At 41.6% G+C, this 19,661-nt stretch overlaps 2 protein-coding genes across 2 annotated transcripts in view; one reads left to right on the forward strand and one right to left on the reverse strand.

Moving 5' to 3' along the window:
• LOC117433159 (uncharacterized) overlaps positions 1-2,218 on the forward strand; it is a 31,324-nt gene extending 29,106 nt beyond the window's left edge. Inside the window, exon 16 of the mRNA XM_059016100.1 lies at positions 68-2,218. Coding sequence (XP_058872083.1) covers positions 68-999 — 932 coding nt within the window. The 3' untranslated portion in view covers positions 1,000-2,218. The remainder of the gene's footprint in view (positions 1-67) is intronic.
• Positions 2,219-3,930: 1,712 nt separating this feature from the next.
• Positions 3,931-19,269, reverse strand: LOC117433012 (uncharacterized). The gene is made up of 8 exons (XM_059016150.1): positions 18,688-19,269; positions 14,570-14,665; positions 12,578-12,811; positions 11,408-11,567; positions 11,084-11,140; positions 10,112-10,298; positions 8,020-8,114; positions 3,931-6,738 (listed from the first exon to the last, which is right to left on the reverse strand). The coding sequence occupies exons 1-8, from the start codon at positions 19,267-19,269 to the stop codon at positions 5,807-5,809; spliced, it is 2,343 nt and encodes a 780-aa protein (XP_058872133.1). The 3' UTR covers positions 3,931-5,806.
• Positions 19,270-19,661: the final 392 nt, after the last annotated feature.

The following is a 19,661-nucleotide window of genomic DNA, read 5'->3' on the forward strand; positions in this document are numbered from 1 at the left end:
GGAGTAATGTTGTCTAGCCTAAACTTTAATAATCTGAATGAATTACATTAATCTTGTTGTTTTGCAGTGTTTGGAGCCGCAGGTAAAGACAAGAAATGTGAAGAGACTCCCAGTGCTGACAGCCAAGCCCTGAGGAGTGACTCTGAGTGGAGGATTGTGCTGCTGGGGAAAACTGGAGCAGGGAAGAGTGCTTCAGGAAACACCATCCTGGGGAGAGAGGAGTTTGAATGTAGACCTTCCTCCACAAATAAGGAGTGCCTGAAGAGGGAGGCTGTTATTGATGGGAGATGGGTTTCTGTCATCGACACGTCAGGCATGCTTGATAGAACCCGTTCCGATGATGAAATTCTACGCGAGATGGTGAAGTTTATCTGTCTGTCTTCTCCAGGACCTCACGCTTTTCTCCTGGTGCTCCATCCTGGAGGAGTGACTGAAGAAGACAGAGTAACAGTGGAGGTGATCCAGGAAGTTTTTGGTGATAAATTTGTGAGCAACATGATTATCCTTTTCACTCTCGGGGACCACCTGAAAGACAAGAAGATTGAGGAGATTCTGAAAGGCGACCAGGAGCTCCAGCAGCTTGTTCAGAAGTGTGGGAACAGGTGTCACGTCTTTGACAACAAGAACATTCAAGATCGCACCCAGGTGAGACAGCTCTTCAAGAAAATAGAGACAATGGTGGAGGCCAATGGAGGAAGCTACTACACCAATGTGATATACCAGGGCGCTGGAGAAGAGCTTGGATTAACAGAAAAAAAAATATTGGTTAATTACACAATGGAGTTGAGCAAGAAGGAAAAGGAACTGAAAGTCAAGTATCTGAAGGAGTCCAAGAAGCTGAAATCGCTGGAGATGAGGAGAAGTCTGGAGGAGAAGTATAAGATAGATCTGGAGCACCTCAGGTCCACCTATCAAGGAAAATCTGACTGGGTGAAAGAAGAACCGTACTATGCTGCCCTGTCTGATTTCAAACCTAAGCAAAAATGTGTCGTACAGTAAACAGCACTAAAGACTGTACGATAACACTTTACATTGTGTCTCTAATTACTGTGTGTTTACATTGTAGTTACTTAGTTTAGTTTAATTAATTAGGAATTTAGCAGACGCTTTTATCCAGAGACTAGGTGGAGAACTATGAATCATCAACAACTGCTGCAGCACTTCCAATAGGACCTTGTTTGTTTTACGTCTCATCCGAAGGACAGAGCACAAGGAGGTGAAGTGACTTGTTCAGGGTCACGCACAGTGAGACAGTGGCTGAGCTGGGATAGAATTGGGAACCTTCTGGTAACAAGCCCCTTTCTTTAACCACTGTACCACCAAGCCTCCTTAGCCACGTCAAATGCGTTTTATGAAAGTACACACATTGCCCTGCCTCAGCATGACTGAGACTTGTCAGTAGCAGAGAGATGAGAGAGACTATTATGACAAGTCCTTGCAATCGTTCAGTGTCTGTGTAACGGGTTATAAGAGCCCACTTGAACCTTACACTTGTTTGCTACATTGGGTCAGACCAGTTTATTGCATCAAAGCAACTGAGAGGCTTATAATAGACAAAGAGCGGTTTTGTTGTTCCCTTATAAGAGTTTACCAGGGTATTTTTGTACTATATTTTTCAGTTTTACCATGCTTTTCCCACGGTTATACTATGTATTTACCATGTTTTACTCTGGTTTATCTTGCTTACTGCTTTAGAGTAGTGGGGTTTGATTTTGTCAGCTTTGAGGTCCCTTTTCCTGCAGAGTTGTCGGTCCTTGTCTTTGACAGCGAGACACAGCTGAATCTGAAACTATGATAATGCGTTCTGCTGAGTACGTTAAATCATTGAACAAATATGTGTGCAATGTAAAGGAAAGGGAGGACGAGAAAGCAATGTTTTTACAATGTATTGGGTTTCATGTACTCTAGGTGGTAAATGGTGTTGACGTAAAATGTTAACATTGATGTTAATTAACAAGCATATTTCAGATTTAAATGACTTCTGTTAAAAATTATATTGATTTATTATTATTATTATTATTATTATTATTATTATTATTATTATTATTATTATTATTATTATGGCACGCGTATTTTGCTGGTTGTTAATTTGAACTCAAGACCTTTTGAATTTGAATGTAAGCTGTACCTTGCTGTTTAACTATTCTGCACAGCAGTGTTTTTAGTTATTGGATCTTCTGATAAAAACTAATGTCTGTTCTTGATTTTGAAAAATAAAATGTTGTTGATGCATTGATTATTGTCGATAAATGTGTATGTGAGAAATAAGGTTGCCAGTTGCACCTGTAACACATTAACTCATGTTAAGGGGCTTTCCTTTTTTCCATTCAATATCACGGTTCAACCCATGCCCCCATTTACCATGTTTTACCAGACCTCTCTGTGCTTTACAATGCTTCCCTGTGCTTTACCAGACCTCTCTGTGCTTTACAATGCTTCCCGATTCTTTACCACACCTCTCTGTGCTTTACAATGCTTCCCTATGCTTTACCAGACCTCTCTGTGCATTACAATGCTTCCCTATGCTTCACCAGGCCTCTCTGTGCTTTACAATGCTTCCCTATGCTTTACCAGACCTCTCTGTGCTTTACAATGCTTCCCTATGCTTTACCAGACCTCTCTGTGCTTTACAATGCTTCCCTATGCTTTACCAGACCTCTCTGTGCTTTATAATGCTTCCCTATGCTTTAACCCCCTGTGGACACAACTTCTGCACAGAGTGTATCGGACGCTGTTGGGATCAGAGTGATAGTATCCAATGCCCGCTCTGTAAGAGGAAGTATTACAGGAGACCTGATCTCAGCATTAACAGAGTCTTGGCTGAAATCTCAGAGAACTTCAGACAGGCGAAAGGGAGCAGTTCAGAAGAAATACCTGTGTGTCCGTTTTAGGGGCCCAGGGTGCTGGCCATGCTGTCAAAGGTTGGCCCCTTGTTATCATAGCCATAGATCAGTGGTTATCAAACTTTTTGGACTGCGCCCCCTTCCTCTTGTCTGTGGTACACGACACCCTCCTCCACACACATGTTCATATTCCAGTAAAAAACCTGTTGGATTACTTTGGCATGGCCTGAGAAAGCACGGTAAGATCTGTTTCTGGAAAGCTGTTTGCTAAATTGACAAATACAGTGCTTTGTTTTGCAATAATTCACAGATTTTCTTTGTACCATATAGATGCAGTACCGTACTTAAGTGTTTCAGACACACTGATGTACCAGACATTATCAATTTATAATACCCTGACATTAATAAAGCAACTATGAACAAACTTGAACAAAAGTTATTGTATTTCTTGCTCTTATTGTATTACTTGTATTGTAACACTTGAAATGTATTTGCTTACGATTGTAAGTCGCCCTGGATAAGGGCGTCTGCTAAGAAATAAATAATAATAATAATAATAATAATAATAACTACAATGTAGTATAGCGACTCCCTCTGCGATATGATATTTTTACATGTCCAATGAACCCCTGAAGCCAATTCAATCGGATAGGACAGTGGTCTACAGTGGTCTACAGTGGTCTCGGTAAGATGACCCCAGCCCAGTACTCAACTATGCCCCCCCACCTCCCCCCCTGCCCTCGCCCTCGCCCTCGCCCCCCCCCCCCCCACACACACACCAAGGAATCTCGCCCTGTCAGGTTTTGTGTTTTGTTAATTCAATCAGAATTCTTATATAGCCCAGGAATGCAATCATTACAGCTGATCACTAGGGCAGCAGTGTGGAGTAGTGATTAGGGCTCTGGGCTCTTGACCGGAGGGTCGTGGGTTCAATCCCAGGTGGGGGACACCGCTGCTGTACCCTTGAGCAAGGTACTTTACCTAGATTGCTCCAGTAAAAACCCAACTGTATAAATGGGGAATTGTATGTAAAAATAATCTGATATCTTGTAATAAGGGCGTCTGCTAAGAAATTAATAATAATCAGTAAAATTTTAACTCTTTTATTTAATCCCAACACAGTGGGTTACAGAACTCCAGTATACAGAAAGAAAACACAAGCAGTTTACTTCATGCAGTTACACAGGCTATAAAAGCATTTGCAGTGCAGTACAGAAGAAAGATAGGGATCAATTACCTTCCCCTTCTGGAAGAGTGGAAGCACACGAAGGACAGTGGAACTGATGGATCTTCTACTGCTTTTCACTAACCTATTCCTAACTGACTTCTTATATAGCCTCTCACTACATACAGATAGACAAAGGTAAAGAGAGGCAGACACCCCCTATATCCCAAGTATCTAAAAGCCGCAAAAACTTATACTAAATAATGTTAATATCAAATTTCCCCACAACTGGATCTGCTTTTGAGTTAGATCCATTCTAAATCGTGTATCAGAAATGAACCAATCACAGTGAAGTATTTGCCAAAATTGCAGCGCCTCTTATCCTGTGTAAAGATGTCATCCCATGCACAGAACACCACACCTGATTCCAATGTTGAAAAATCTAAACAAATCAAACATGCCCATACCTGCTGTAAAGAAGGGTCAGGATTAAGAATCATGTTGTGTGTTTGTCTCGTGAGGAGAAAAGGTCTAAACTGGGTGTACTTCAGTTGAGCTCAAGAACATGTACCCTGCTAACACAGGAAATACTGCTGTTGAAAACAATCAGCCATTCATGAAATATCAGGTGGTAAGAATGTGATCATGTAAATCACAGTGTTAGTGTTCTCTAAGACAGAGTTGACCACTGGACACAATATGCCAATCACGATATGAATCAATAAATACAAAATCTATTTATTATGTCGTGACACACGTGCATCAACATGAACAGAATAAGTAATAAGCAAGCGTATGTTAATAAACTGACTGACAAACTACATTAACAAAGCACCCGTACATATGGTAAAAATGCAGCAGAGGCTCTAACAGTAATTATGAAAACGAGAATGAATGTTAACACAATGGTTATTAACACAGCGCAGCCCCACACACGTTAAATGCAGCAGCAGCAGCTCTAGATTACTCTCGCGGTGACAAGCCAGTTTTGAAAAGTTTGAATTTGATGGTGATGATGAGTTATCAGGTACAAAACAGTGCTGTATCAGTTTTGAATCGGTAGTGATGAATCACTAGCGGTGCCAAAAAAGTGTTCTTTTAAGTGAAGTTCCTGTTCCTTTTAGGCAGAGCATTTTCAATGGGACCTATTGCACCTATTCTGTAATCATTTAAAACCAAGTGACTAGTATATTTCACCTAGGAGTATATTGTTTCTGTGTTATCAATAACTAATGGATATTGTTACTTAATAAACCGTGTAATTTGATTATAATAAATTCACTGCTGTTATTGTCTCTATTATTCGCTAGTAATTATTACAAGGCTTAGTATATTTGATATAACTATAATTATAATTACTAACCACAAACCTTACACTGGTACCTTTAAGGAAATATTACACACATTGCTAAAATACAAAAGCAAGAAATGAAATCGCCACAGTCTGAGCATTAGTCCTTTAATGCTTCTGGTGCAAGTTTCTCCGGCTGCACTTTTGTTTAATAAATTGTCTCGGTATGACACAGCACCTGTAGGCCTGCGTGCTTCATTCAGGGACCATGGTAGTTGATTCTGGACTGAATCATTTCATGACCCAGAGAGGGGGGATAAATGTTTTAATGATAATCCTGTGTACAGCCTTCATTTGTGTGATTTATTGTGAATTTATACATTGTGTGTTGGGTGTCTCTTATTGCATAGTGTCAAGGTCGTCTCACCCAAACTGCATGAGATGACATCTTATATCACAAAGAGAGTGTCCAAATGACACCAATTCTAACCCACTCTTTAGTGCTGTTCACTGTATTACGCATCTGCGTTTAGGTTTAATTTCAGAAAGGACAGCATAGAGTACTTCTTCTTTCACCCTGTCAGATTTTTCTTGATACATGAACCTGAAAAGATGCAGTTCTTTCTCATACTTCTCCTCCAACCTTCTCCTCATCTCCAGCGATTTCAGCTTCTTGGACTCCTTCAGATACTTGACTTTCAGCTCCTCTTCCTTCTTGCTCAACTCCATTGCGTACTTCACCATTATTTTCTCTTCTGTTAATCCAAGTCCTTCTCCAGCGCCCTGGTATAACTTGTTGGTGTAGTAGCCTCCTCCATTGGCCTCCACCATTGTCTCTATTTTCTTGAAGAGCTGTCTCACCTGGGTACGGTCTTGCATGTTCTTGTTGTCAAAGACGTGACACCTGTTCCCACACTTTTGAACAAGCTGCTGGAGCTCCTGGTCAGCTGTCAGAATCTCCTCAATCTTTTTGTCTTTCAGATGGTCCCCGAGAGTGAAAAGGACGATCGTGTTGCTCGCAAATTCATCACCAAAAACTTCCTGGATCACCTCCACTGCTTCTCTGTCTTCTTCAGTCACTCCTCCTGGATGGAGCACCAGGAGAAAAGTGTGAGGTCCTGGAGAAGACAGACAGATAAGCGTCACCATCTCTTGTAGAACTTCGTCATCGGAGCGGGTTTTATCAAGCATGCCTGACGTGTCGATGACAGAAACCCATCTCCCATCAATAACAGCCTCCCTCTTCATGCACTCCTTATTTGTGGAGGAAGGTCTACATTCAAACTCCTCTCTCCCCAGGATGGTGTTTCCTGAAGCACTCTTCCCTGCTCCAGTCTTCCCCAGCAGCACAATCCTCCACTCAGAGTCACTCCTCAGGGCTTGGCTGTCAGCACTGGGAGTCACTTCACATTTCTTGTCTTTACCTGCGGCTCCAAACACTGCAAAACAACAAGATTAATGTAATTCATTCAGATTATTAAAGTTTAGGCTAGACAACATTACTCCATCATACATTGTTGGAAAACATGGATCGAGAATTGATTAGCAGTTTGATACGCATGTGGACTGGCAGAGCTATACTGATGTTCTTTTCTGAAAAGAGACTAATATTGCAGATAGCAGACTGTTTGGTTCAAATTGCATGTATTGCTAACAATTGATAAGAGACCTTGCGTCTACAAGCTTCTTGTCCAACATTGACTGCAAGCTAACAAGATAACAATGCTGTGGACCAGAAGGGGCCAGGCTCTAAGACTTTTGGGAATACAAAGCATAAAGGAGCTAAAAGGCTCCCAGGGACTGCCGTTGGACCCAAAGGTTCACAGGGAGAATAAGAGATAATGCCATTGGACTCAAAGGGTCTCAGGCAAAACGGAGAGATAGGAACAAGGAAGATAACAAAAACCAGATGTATGGACCTTTTTGGGGCACCACCAGGGGTCTGAAGAATGCACTGAGTTCAGAGGTCGTCACACTAGATTACACACACAGACACACACACACACACAAAATTAAATATATGGTACAAGAATAATGTGTTGTACCTTTGCCATTGGTTGAGTGTTATAGGAAGAGGAGGAGAGAGACACCTATGCAGAAGGGTATTTAATGTCATGTAAAAGATGTAACAACTGGTAATCGGATCTATACTTGGACTGGTTTCCCTGCATGTATGAAATAAACTTAACACTGATTAAGAAATGGCGTCTGTGCAGTTTCTTAAGAAACATCGATACTCACGTTTTAAGTTACATCATACATATTTTATACTAAGTTCTTTGGCCTCGCCTTTCAAGGTATCCCTGCGCATAATTTACAAATCTTTTTTTTTTTTTTTTTAACTAACTTCAATATATAAAACATAAACACTTGATTTTGTAAAAAGTAGATTTAAAGCATAGGGATGCATTGTAAAGTACACACAGGTCTGGTAAAGCATAAGGAAGCATTGTAAAGCACAGAGGTGTGGTAAAGCATAGGGAAGCATTGTAAAGCACACAGAGGTCTGGTAAAGCATAGAGAAGCATTGTAAAGCACAGAGAGGTCTGGTAAAGCATAGGGATGCATTGTTAAGCGGAGAGGGGTCTGGTAAAGCACAGGGAAGCATTGTAAAGCAGAGAGGGGTCTGGTAAAGCCCAGTGAGGTATCGTGTAGCATATTGGTAAACAATGGTAAATGCAGAATACAACCATGGGACAAGCATCGGGACAACTTCTCACCTGGTTGGGTTTGTGGGTTTAGGTTGGTTGTTACGTAGTTAGCAGGAATCAGTCCAACTCCTCTGTGAGTCTCTACTGACCACCACCCCAGGTCACTGATGGAGTAAAGAAGATATATTTTTGTATCAGGTGTATATTGAAGCTTATTTCTGTGGATACAACTTGATCAGGATGGCGAAGAACTCCTACAACTTTAAACTGAAAGCTGTTGAGCTTGCAAATCAGATCAGTGTTTGCGTGAGGATCACATACCAGTGTAGCGTGGAGAGGCAAATAATAACAAGAGAGAATGTCAATTCAACACCGAGGAGGTTGGTTTATTTTCCCTTTCTTTTCTTACAGCAGTTTCTAAGAGTCGCAGGGCTCAACTCTTTAATATACTGTGTGTTTCTTTCTCCTCAACCAGCAAGACAACTAAACACTCACAGTCTCCTGATCCAGACAGGGCTTTGGTGAGGAAGATGAGTTGATCCCATGGTTATCCCCTAAAACAGCATCACCACAGCGAGAGCTACACTAGCTTCTGCTCCCCAACGACACTCCCTAAAACGCCACACCCCCCACTCTCCGAACTTCCTGTCTGGATCAGATTCTGTAGCGTCTATTATTCCAAAATACAGTGCATACAACCAGAACAGAAATGCATTAAGAAACTTAAATAATAATAATCATACAGCTCCTGCATTACAACTAAAATGCACCAGTTTCAGTACATAGTCCTGTGTACTTACAGTCTTCTGTTTTTTTTTTCAGTTCCATAAACTTTACAGTAAAATATGGGTATGCTCCAGTGTGTAATTGTATTATTTTAAATTACTTTTATTCAAGTTTATTCAATTCATTTTGTTTCTATTAGTAATGTTTTGCCATACTGTGCTTTTATATGTGTTTCTTTATTAAGCTGCCTTTATTTGAGCTTGGGTAGGGAAAAATATGTACGTTGCATTATTGAGAACAGCGTTTATTTAAGGGTGCCAACTATTAGAAATCTGATATCTGAGTGTGGCGCTTATTCAAGGGTGTGCGGGTATGTAGTGACAGAGCAGAGGTGGGTGGGTGTGCGGGTGCACGGGTGAGCGGGTGTGTGGGTGCGCGGGTGCGCGGGTGCACAGGTGAGCGGGTGAGCAGGTGTGTGGGTGCTCCGGTGCACGGGTGAGCGGGTGTGTGGGTGTGTGGGTCAGTTTGGTGGCTGATTCCCATCTTAGTGAAGGAGGCTGGAACCAAGATGGCCACCGCCCTTTGCACACCCGCATGGCATTAGCTTGGGAGTTGGTTTTGGGGTTTGTCTATTTTGAGAGGTTTGTAGGTTTTTGTTTAAACCTTTTGTGTGTTCCTAGGTTGTGATTTGTCTGTTATTATTAAAAGTGTGCCAAGGTGCTTTCAACTGAAGTTTCGTACGTGGATTTGATATTTCTGCCGCTGACAAGCCTTGACCGACCGCCACTACTCTACAGTAGTCAGGACGTCAAATGGTCTGTAATACTTTCTTCTGAGAAACTAGTGTCAAGTTCAACAACATTTAAAGAAAGAGTCAAGCTAATACGGTCTGATTCTTCATTTTACAAAAGGTGCCAGGTATGGGTGTGTTTTGTTGTTTGGTTTTGATTTTTCAACATTGGAATCAGGTGTGTTCTGTGCATGGGATGACATCTCTACACAGGATAAAGAGGTACTGGAATTTTGGCAAATACTTCACTGCGATTGGTTCGTTTTTGATATGTGATTTATAATATAAAATGGAAGCCAATGAGAATATGAGATCACTCACAAATACTGCAGAAGGATCTCAAAGGGCAGCAGTGTGGAGTAGTGGTTAGGGCTCTGGACTCTTGACCGGAGGGTTGTGGGTTCAATCCCCAGTGGGGGACACTGCTGTTGTACCCTTGAGCAAGGTACTTTACCTAGATTGCTCCAGTAAAAACCCAACTGTATAAATGGGTAATTGTATGTAAAAATAATGTGATATCTGTATAATGTGAAATAATGTATAATGTGATATGTTGTAACAATTGTAAGTCACCCTGGATAAGGGCGTCTGCTAAGAAATAAATAAAAATAATAATAATAATAATAATAAAAAAAGGGGTGGTACCTGTCATCATGAACCGTGATCATTTCTCCTTCTTTAATTGTGAGTTCATCTTCGTCCTCAGCATCATAGTCATAGAGGGCACAGACTTTGAAAGAGGTTTTGCCCCTATGCAAGGGTGCTGGAGGTGGCAAAGGAGAAGAGAAGCGTGGCTGAGTCTCTGACTGCTGCTGACATTCCTGCTGAATAGCTGCACATGGTGGTGACAGGAGGGATTAAACAACATTCAGATTAACTGAAAACAATTAAATTATTTCGTCTTTATCGTCACGGTATCAAACAGGAATCCAGAGACTTTGTTGTGGGGCTCGTTTAGTTCAGGGGAAGGGCTGAGAGCAGCAGACTGTGCTCTCTGTCCTGCAGTGAGAGAGCTCAGCTTGAGTGTGTTATTTTGGATGTTTTGTTTTGCCTGTTTAAATGTTGTGTTTGTTTCGTTATTTAAATAACTTCCTTGTGCTCCGTCCTTCAGATGAGATGTAGTTGTAAGTGACTCTGCAGCTGATGCATAGTTCATACACCCTAGTCTATGTAAGTTGCCTTGGATAAAAGCATCTGCTAAATAAATAAATAAAAACAAACAAACAAGGTCCTATTGGAAGTGACTCTGCATCAGCAGTTGTGATGCATAGTTCACCCCCTGGTCTCTGTAAATCGCTTTGGATAAAAGCGTCTGCTGAATTAATAATAATAATAATAATAATAATTAATTAAAAAAACACGGACACAGGAGCTTATCATAAATAATTAAGATGACGTTATCATAAATAATTAAGATTACATTATTTATTTTCAACATTGGTCATGAGTTTTCACTTTCTATTAACTTTGCAGCAGGTTGATAATGATATGCTGTTTTTTTTTCGAAAATCTGGTTTATTTACTGTAGACTTTTAAAGAGATGTGCAGTGTGGTACTGACTGTTTGCTTATTAATGGAGGCAGTGAGCGAAAAGTAATCTTTAATTTGTTATCTTACCATCTAAACGCCCTTTCCTCTTCCCAGGTACCAGGGTGAACACTTCTGCTTCACTCACTGAATAACAGAATTAGCATGTCAAAGGAGTTCGCTAGAAATACACACATTGTCCAGCCACAGCGGCACTGAGATGAAGCTCAGCTAAAACATTGATCTGAACCATTTATGCAGAAAATTCTACTGTAAATGCAGTTTTACAACTGATTGCTAGAGCTTTAATTAACTGTTATGCCATAAGTGGCAGTAATTAAATATAGACATTCAGACCAAATTGTCTCTGTAAGATACAACACCAGGAATAACAGAAATGTGTTTCATGCCAACCTGTTCTGGTTATGTTCACCAGTTCCTCCTTGCAGATGTCCTCAATGAGGTGTTTAAGTTTAGACACAGCCTGGTTGGCAATGCTGGCAGGAGTCTCTGTATTCACAGTCAAGCTGGAGAGGTCTTTAAGATCTGGAGGCTCAGGGAGAATCTGGACTTCCTGTAACAAGGAAGAGGGAAAAGGAATCATCAGTAAATGATGAGTAAATATCACTCATGTTTTCTATGGTTGGATAATTGCTGTGGGTTATAGACACCATGTTCAAACTGCACCATACAGTTTGTAATGTTGAAGCTGACACCCTGGGATCCTTCAAGAAGCTGCTTGATGAGATTCTGGGATCAATAAGCTACTAACAACCAAACGAGCAAGATGGGCTGAATGGCCTCCTCTCATTTGTAAACTTTCTTATGTTCTTCTTATAAAAGTTTACCACAGTATTTTTTGCACTGTGTTTTGCACTATGCATTTACCATGCATTGCCATGCTTATTAATATACTTTACCATACCTCTCTATTCTTTACAATGCTTACCTATGTTTGACCATGCTTTCACAGTGCTTCATTACACATTGCTGTGTTAACCATGGCTTGTTTTTTTAATATGCTTTTCCAGACATCTCTGCTTTACAATGCTTCCCTATGCTTTACTACACCTCTCTGTGCTTTACAATGCTTCCCTGTGCTTTACTGTACCTCTCTGTGTTTTACAATGCTTCCCTATGCTTTATCAGACCTCTCTGTGCTTTACAATGCTTCCCTGTGCTTTACTGTACCTCTCTGTGTTTTACAATGCTTCTCTATGCTTTACCAGACCTCTCTGTGCTGTACAATGTTTCCCTGTGCTTTGCCATTCTTTCACTGTGCTTTTACGAAGGAAAACTTTTATACAGAGAATAGTAGGCCTTAGTGTCAGTGCATTATGGAGAATAACAGATGGGCTGCAGTGAATTACAAGAACATAATTCCACTGAGGGGTTCTTAGACATCAGAAACTATGAGAGCAAGTACTACATACGTTTTGAAATATAACAGATGGATTTGATTTTACATGACATGAAGATAGGGAAAGGGGAACGCAGCTTCGAAAAGAATATGTGAGAAATATTTTGAACAACATTTTATTGTCAATGTTTTCTAGGAGAATTTAAACTTAAACATGATCTAACCTGTAGAAACTGGATGTGATCCTCTGTCTCTAAAAGCTGTTTCACCTCAGCGTTTCTCCTCCTTAGCTCAGCAATCTCCTGCTCCAGTTTCTTCACAAGTCCTCCAGCCTGCTTCATGGCTGCTCTGCTCTTGGTATCAATCTCTTTGGTCACCTCAGCCCAGAAAGTCTCAATGAATTGGATAAGCTCAGCTCGGATCTTCTGGTTCACCTCCATGTCCCTCTGTTCTGATCTCTGAGTGACAGGAAACATCCAGTTTATGAGGGGCATTGTTATCAATCTTGGTAAGCCTAAACTTCTTAAAAATAAGTTTACAAAGTTTACAAGTGAGAGGAGGCCTGTGACACAGAGCGAATTAATCCTAATCAGCAATCTCCCTCCTGATCTGAGAGGACACTGTATAACCAGAGCAGAGTGCCTCGGAATGGATGGTTTGGCAGTTCATTCCAGGGTCAGTCGGAAACTGGCCATCCAGGAAGGGTGCGGGGCCACGATACCAGAAGTCAGCACCTGAATGCGGTAGGCGATGTGTCAGTCACGGATTGGAGAAGACGTGATTGGCCGCGCCACCGAAAATGGGCGTGACAGAGGGTATTTAGGGGAAGTGGCCCCAGTGACCTGTGCCTTCACTATGGTTACGGAAAAGACCCGTTGAGAGAATGGACGTAATTAATAAGTAGAGTGAGTGTTGAGTGTTTTGTTTGTTTTGATAACTGTCTGTGTTTGTCTTTGTAGACGGGTAAATATCTGGGAGCTGTCGCTATTCAGCCAGCATCAAACCCGAACTGCACTGCACTGTTACTCACTGTTCACTGTTCAAAACACCACTTGCACCCGGAGTACTCACTGTTGGACTGGTGATCGTTTAGGTGTTTTAAAGCGTGTGTCATTGTATTATTATTTCGGGACTGAACCCCGTGGTTTTGACTGGCTGTGCACATCGTTGTGTTTAGTCAACTGTATTATTTAAAAGCATCAATAAAGCTTTGTTTTGACTATTGAACTGTTGTTGGACTGTTGTTTATAATCACTGCCTCACCTTCACACCTGTGCACTACCAACCACACGTTCACCATTCAGGTCATCTAAGCTCATCTGGCTCCTAGTAGCTGATTGATCTCAGAACTTTGTGACGTTTGATCTTAAGGGATCCAAGTGTTTCTGCCTCAACAACATTACTAGGTAACCTATTCCCTTTGTTAGACTCTCTCCTTGGCCACAGTGTCCCTTTGGTGCTGTGGTGACCAGACTTGGACCCAGTCCTGTAAGTGCAGTCTCACTAGTGCATTATACAACCTCCTCATATCCTCCTTGGATTTGTACTCTACATGGTGTACAGAACCCTCCATTGAAGGACCCTGATCTTTTAGGGAGAGGTGGCTTGTACAACATCCTTGGATTTGTACTCTACACTTCTGGCTATAAACCACAGCATTCTGTTTGCCTTTTTGATTGCTTCTTCGCACTGGAAACCAAATAACACGAGTGACATGTGGGCAACAGAACCATGCATATTAGTGAACCCTATGAATTTTACCTTTAAAAGAGTAATCCTGCAAGGTTTTTGTGTGTCTCTTATGCAGGTGTCTGATTAATTTAAATGAATACATTGTTTTAATACTGGGCAGTGTGGCAGGGTGAATGCTCAGCCGAAGCACGGATGTGTGTATGTGTGGGGAATATTGGGTGTCAGGGAGGGGGATAAATTCCTCCCTGCAAAAACACATGGGGATGTGGCTGGAGCCGTGAATTAAATGATTAATTACAACCACGGGTGTATAAATAGGGTGATCAGTGTTAGTAGAGTAGTGATGGGGAAGGAACGGTGCTGGCTGTATTGCGTGTTTGTTGTTTTGTTATATGTAAATAAATGTGCTTGATCACATAAACTACAGCGTAGTTTATGTGATCAAGCACATTTATTTACATATTCTGGTCTCTGAGAGTCTCCTTGCCATCATTGCCAGTAACAGTTGTCTATGTAACACCTACATTCACGCTCTCCACAGCCTGTTTCAGCTCCTCCACTTCTTTCAGTCTCTCCTGGATTCTCTGTTGTATATCTGTCTGTGTCTCTCCCAGCTGCTTCTGTGTAGATAGAAATATAGCGACACAGTAACATTTCTGATGGGACATTAAGCAATTGCCTGTTGCATTCTGCTCTTAAACCTATCTGAATATAACTAGGATGATACAGTACTGTGCAAAAGTTTTAGGCAGGTGTGAAAAAATGCTGTAAAGTAAGAATGCTTTCAAAAATAGACATGTTAATAGTTTATATTTATCAATTAACAAAATGCAAAGTGAGTGAACAGAAGAAAAATCTACATCAAATCAATATTTGGTGTGACCACCCTTTGCCTTCAAAACAGCATCAATTCTTCTAGGTACACTTGCACACAGTTTTTGAAGGAACTCGGCAGGTAGGTTGGCCCAAACATCTTGGAGAACTAATCACAGTTCTTCTGTGGATTTAGGCAGCCTCAGTTGCTTCTCTCTCTTCATGTAATCCCAGACAGACTCGATGATGTTGAGATCAGGGCTCTGTGGGGGCCATACCATCACTTCCAGGACTCCTTGTTCTTCTTTACGCTGAAGATAGTTCTTAATGACTTTCGCTGTATGTTTGGGGTCGTTGTCATGCTGCAGAATAAATTTGGGGCCAATCAGATGCCTCCCTGATGGTATTGCATGATGGATAAGTATCTGCCTGTACTTCTCAGCATTGAGGAGACCATTAATTCTGACCAAATCCCCAACTCCATTTGCAGAAATGCAGCCCCAAACTTGCTGAACCTCCACCATGCTTCACTGTTGCCTGCAGACACTCATTCGTGTACCGCTCTCCAACCTTCGGTGAACAAACTACCTTCTGCTACAGCCAAATATTTCAAATTTTGACTCATCAGTCCAGAGCACCTGCTGCCATTTTTCTGCACCCCAGTTCCTGTGTTTTCGTGCATAGTTGAGTCGCTTGGCCTTATTTCCACGTCGGAGGACTGGCTTTTTGGCTGCAAGTCTTCCATGAAGGCCACTTCTGACCAGACTTCTCCGGACAGTAGATGGGTGTACCAGGGTCCCACTGTTTTCTGCCAATTCTGAGCTGATGGCACTGCTGGACATCTTCCGATTGCGAAGGGAAGTAAGCATGATGTGTCTTTCATCTGCTGCAGTAAGTTTCCTTGGCCGACCACTGCGTCTACGGTCCTCAACGTTGCCCGTTTCTTTGTGCTTCTTCAAAAGAGCTTGGACAGCACATCTGGAAACCCCTGTCTGCCTTGAAATTTCTGCCTGGGAGAGACCTTGCTGATGCAGTATAACTACCTTGTGTCTTGTTGCTGTGCTCAGTCTTGCCATGGTGTATGACTTTTGACAGTAAACTGTCTTCAGCAACCTCACCTTGTTAGCTGAGTTTGGCTGTTCCTCACTCAGTTTTATTCCTCCTACACAGCTGTTTCTGTTTCAGTTAATGATCGTGTTTCAACCTACATATTGAATTGATGATCATTAGCACCTGTTTGGTATAATTGTTTAATCATACACCTGACTATATGCCTACAAAATCCCTGACTTTGTGCAAGTGTACCTAGAAGAATTGATGCTGTTTTGAAGGCAAAGGGTGGTCACACCAAATATGGATTTGATTTAGATTTTTCTTCTGTTCACTCACTTTGCATTTAGTTAATTGATAAATATAATCTATTAACATGTCTATTTTTGATAGCATTCTTACTTTACAGCATTTTTTCACACCTGCCTAAAACTTTTGCACAGTACTGTATATATATATATATATATATATATATATATATATATATATATATATATATATATATATATATATATACACTGAACAAAAATATAAACGCAACATGTAAAGTGTTGGTCCCATGTTTCATGAGCTGAAATAAAAGATCCCAGAAATTTTCCATACGCACAAAAAGCTTATTTCTCTCAAATTTTGTGCACAAATTTGTTTACATCCCTGTTAGTGAGCATTTCTCCTTTGCCAAGATAATCCATCCACCTGACAGGTGTGGCATATCAAGAAGCTGATTAAACAGCATGATCATTACACAGGTGCACCTTGTGCCGGGGACAATAAAAGGCCACTAAAAAATGTGCAGTTTTGCAACACAACACAATGCCACAGGTGCCTCAAGTTTTGAGGGAGCATGCAATTGGCATGCTGACTGCAGGAATGTCCACCAGAGTTGTTGCCAGAGAATTGAATGTTCATTTCTCTACCATAAGCCGCCTCCAACATCATTTTAGAGAATTTGGCAGTACATCAAACCGGCCTCACAACCTCAGACCACGTGTAACCACGCCAGCCCAGGACCTCCACATCCGGCTTCTTCACCTGCGGGATCATCTGGGACCAGCCAGTCGGACAGCTGATGAAACTGTGGGTTTGCACAAACGAAGGATTTCTGCACAAACTGTTAGAAACTGTCTCAGGGAAGCTCATCTGTGTGCTCATCGTCCTCACCAGGGTCTTGACCTGACTGCAGTTCAGCTTGTAACCGACTTCAGTAGGCAAATGCTCACCTGCGATGGCCACTGGCACGCTGGAGAAGTGTGCTCTTCACGGATGAATCCCGGTTTCAACTGTACCAGGCAGATGGCAGACAGCATGTAATGCGTTGTGTGGGCGAGCGGTTTGCTGATGTCAACGTTGTGAACAGAGTGCTCCATGGTGGCGGTGGAGTTATGGTATGGGCAGGCATAAGCTATGGACAATGAACACAATCGCATTTTATCAATGGCAATTTGAATGCACACAGATACCGTGATGAGATCCAGAGACCCATTGTCGTGCCATTCATCCACCGCCATCACCTTATATTTCAGCATGATAATGCACGGCCCCATGTCGCAAGGATCTGTACAGAATTCCTGGAAGCTGAAAATGTCCCAGTTCTTCCATGGCCTGCATACTCACCAGACATGTCACCCATTGAGCATGTTTGGGATGCTCTGGATCGACGTGTACGACAGCGTGTTCCAGTTCCCGTCAATATCCAGCAACTTCACACAGCCATTGAAGAGGAGTGGGACAACATTCCACAGGCCACAATCAACAGCCTGATCAACTCTATGTGAAGGAGATGCATTGCGCTGCATGAGGCACATGGAGGTCACACCAGATACTGACTGGTTTTCTGATCCACGCCCCTACCTTTTTTTTAAGTTATCTGTGACCAACAGATGCATATCTGTATTCCCAGTCATGTGAAATCCATAGATTAGTGCCTAATGAATTTATTTCAATTGACTGATTTCCTTATATGAACTGTAACTCTTTGAAATTGTTGCATGTTGCGTTTATATTTTTGTTCAGTGTGTGTATATATATATATATATATATATATATATATATATATATATATATATATATATATATATATATATATATATGCCACTTTCGTGACCTCCTCAATCTCTTCTTGTGTAAATTGAACTCTCACAATAACAGGTGAGTTGAAACACAGGATGGTGTATTTATTTATACACAAAAGAAATCAAGCAAAACAAAAACTTAACTCCATCAAGGAGTACTAATTAAACTTTGCAAGTCTTTAAACTACAAACGGGATGGCTAAGCTGTTTACCAGTCACCCAAGCATTTTCACATTAGAGAGACAGAGGAGGCTTCTCAATGAAAACTACCTTTGGTTCTTTTAAACAAACCAGGAGATAAAGTTGTCAAGAAACCGCACTGCGGCCCACCCCTGTAGTTCAAACACTGACGTTTCTCTCCTACATGTTTCCAAGTGTCCGGTGGCTGTCTCTTATTAAGCTGAGTGTATTTCTTGTGCACTCTTTGCTGTGCCAATCATACAAAGAGAGCAAGACAACGTACACTCTCAACTAGATCACAGGCAGCCACCAAACTCTTAAAACATATTAGAAGTCATTATATCTAATAGATGAAAATCTGATATTGACATACTTAATGTGTTAATATTTAAACGTTTCAGATTCTTTGCACTTGACATTCTGAGGGTGATATCTACACTCTCAACGACATTGTAAGTGTAGTTATTGCTAATAGGATCCAATGTGGACGTGACTCATAAATCATAAGAAATGGTTCCCACCCATACCTGTTTGTCAGCTCTCTCCTTCTCAGCTGAGACTGTATCATGGCCCCTGTGTTCCTCTTCAGTGCACAGCCAGCAAATAGAAGTCCCATCAGTCCGGCAGTAGACCTCCAAAACCCGTTGGTGCTCCTTGCAGAGTTTCTGCTCCAGATTCCTAGTGGCACTGACCAGTCTGTGTCTCTTCAATGTGATAATCTCATAGTGTGGCTTGACGTGTGTTTCACAGTAAGAGACCAGACACGTCAAACAGGATTTCACAGCTTTGAATTTTCTCCAAGTGCAGAAATCACACGGCACATCTCCAGGTCCAGCATAGCTTTCTCCTGAACTGCTCCCCTTGGCTTGTCTGAAGTTCTCTGAGATTTCAGCCAAGACTCTGTTAATGCTGAGATCAGGTCTCCTGTAATACTTCCTCTTACAGAGCGGGCATTGGATACTATCACTCTGATCCCAACAGCGTCCGATACACTCTGTGCAGAAGTTGTGACCGCAGGGAGTGGAGACCGGGCTGGTGAAAATATCCAGACATATTGAACAGCTGATCTGCTCTTCTAAGAGCTGACCAGGGGAAGCAGCTGTTGCCATTTCAGAGGAGGAAGTAAAATAACCAAAAAAACAAAGTTGATGCTTGATATAATCAGAGTGGAATGATGTATTACTGGAATGCCTACATTGAGATTTGTTAGCCCTGAGCAGAGAGATAAACTTATCAAAATATAAACAAGGGGGGGGGGGGTTAAAGCATAGGGAAGCATTGTAAAGCACAGAGAGGTGTGGTAAAGCATAGGGGAGCATTCTAAAGCACAGAGAGGTGTGGTAAAGCATAGGGAAGCATTGTAAAGCACAGAGAGGTCTGGTAAAGCATAGGGAAGCATTGTAAAGCACAGAGAGGTCTGGTAAAGTATAGGGAAGCATTGTAAAACACAGAGAAGTATTGTAAAGCATAGGGAAGCATTGTAAAGCACAGAGAGGTCTGG

The sequence above is a fragment of the Acipenser ruthenus genome, chromosome 52 (genome assembly GCF_902713425.1).
Source record: "Acipenser ruthenus chromosome 52, fAciRut3.2 maternal haplotype, whole genome shotgun sequence".
NCBI lineage: Eukaryota > Metazoa > Chordata > Actinopteri > Acipenseriformes > Acipenseridae > Acipenser > Acipenser ruthenus.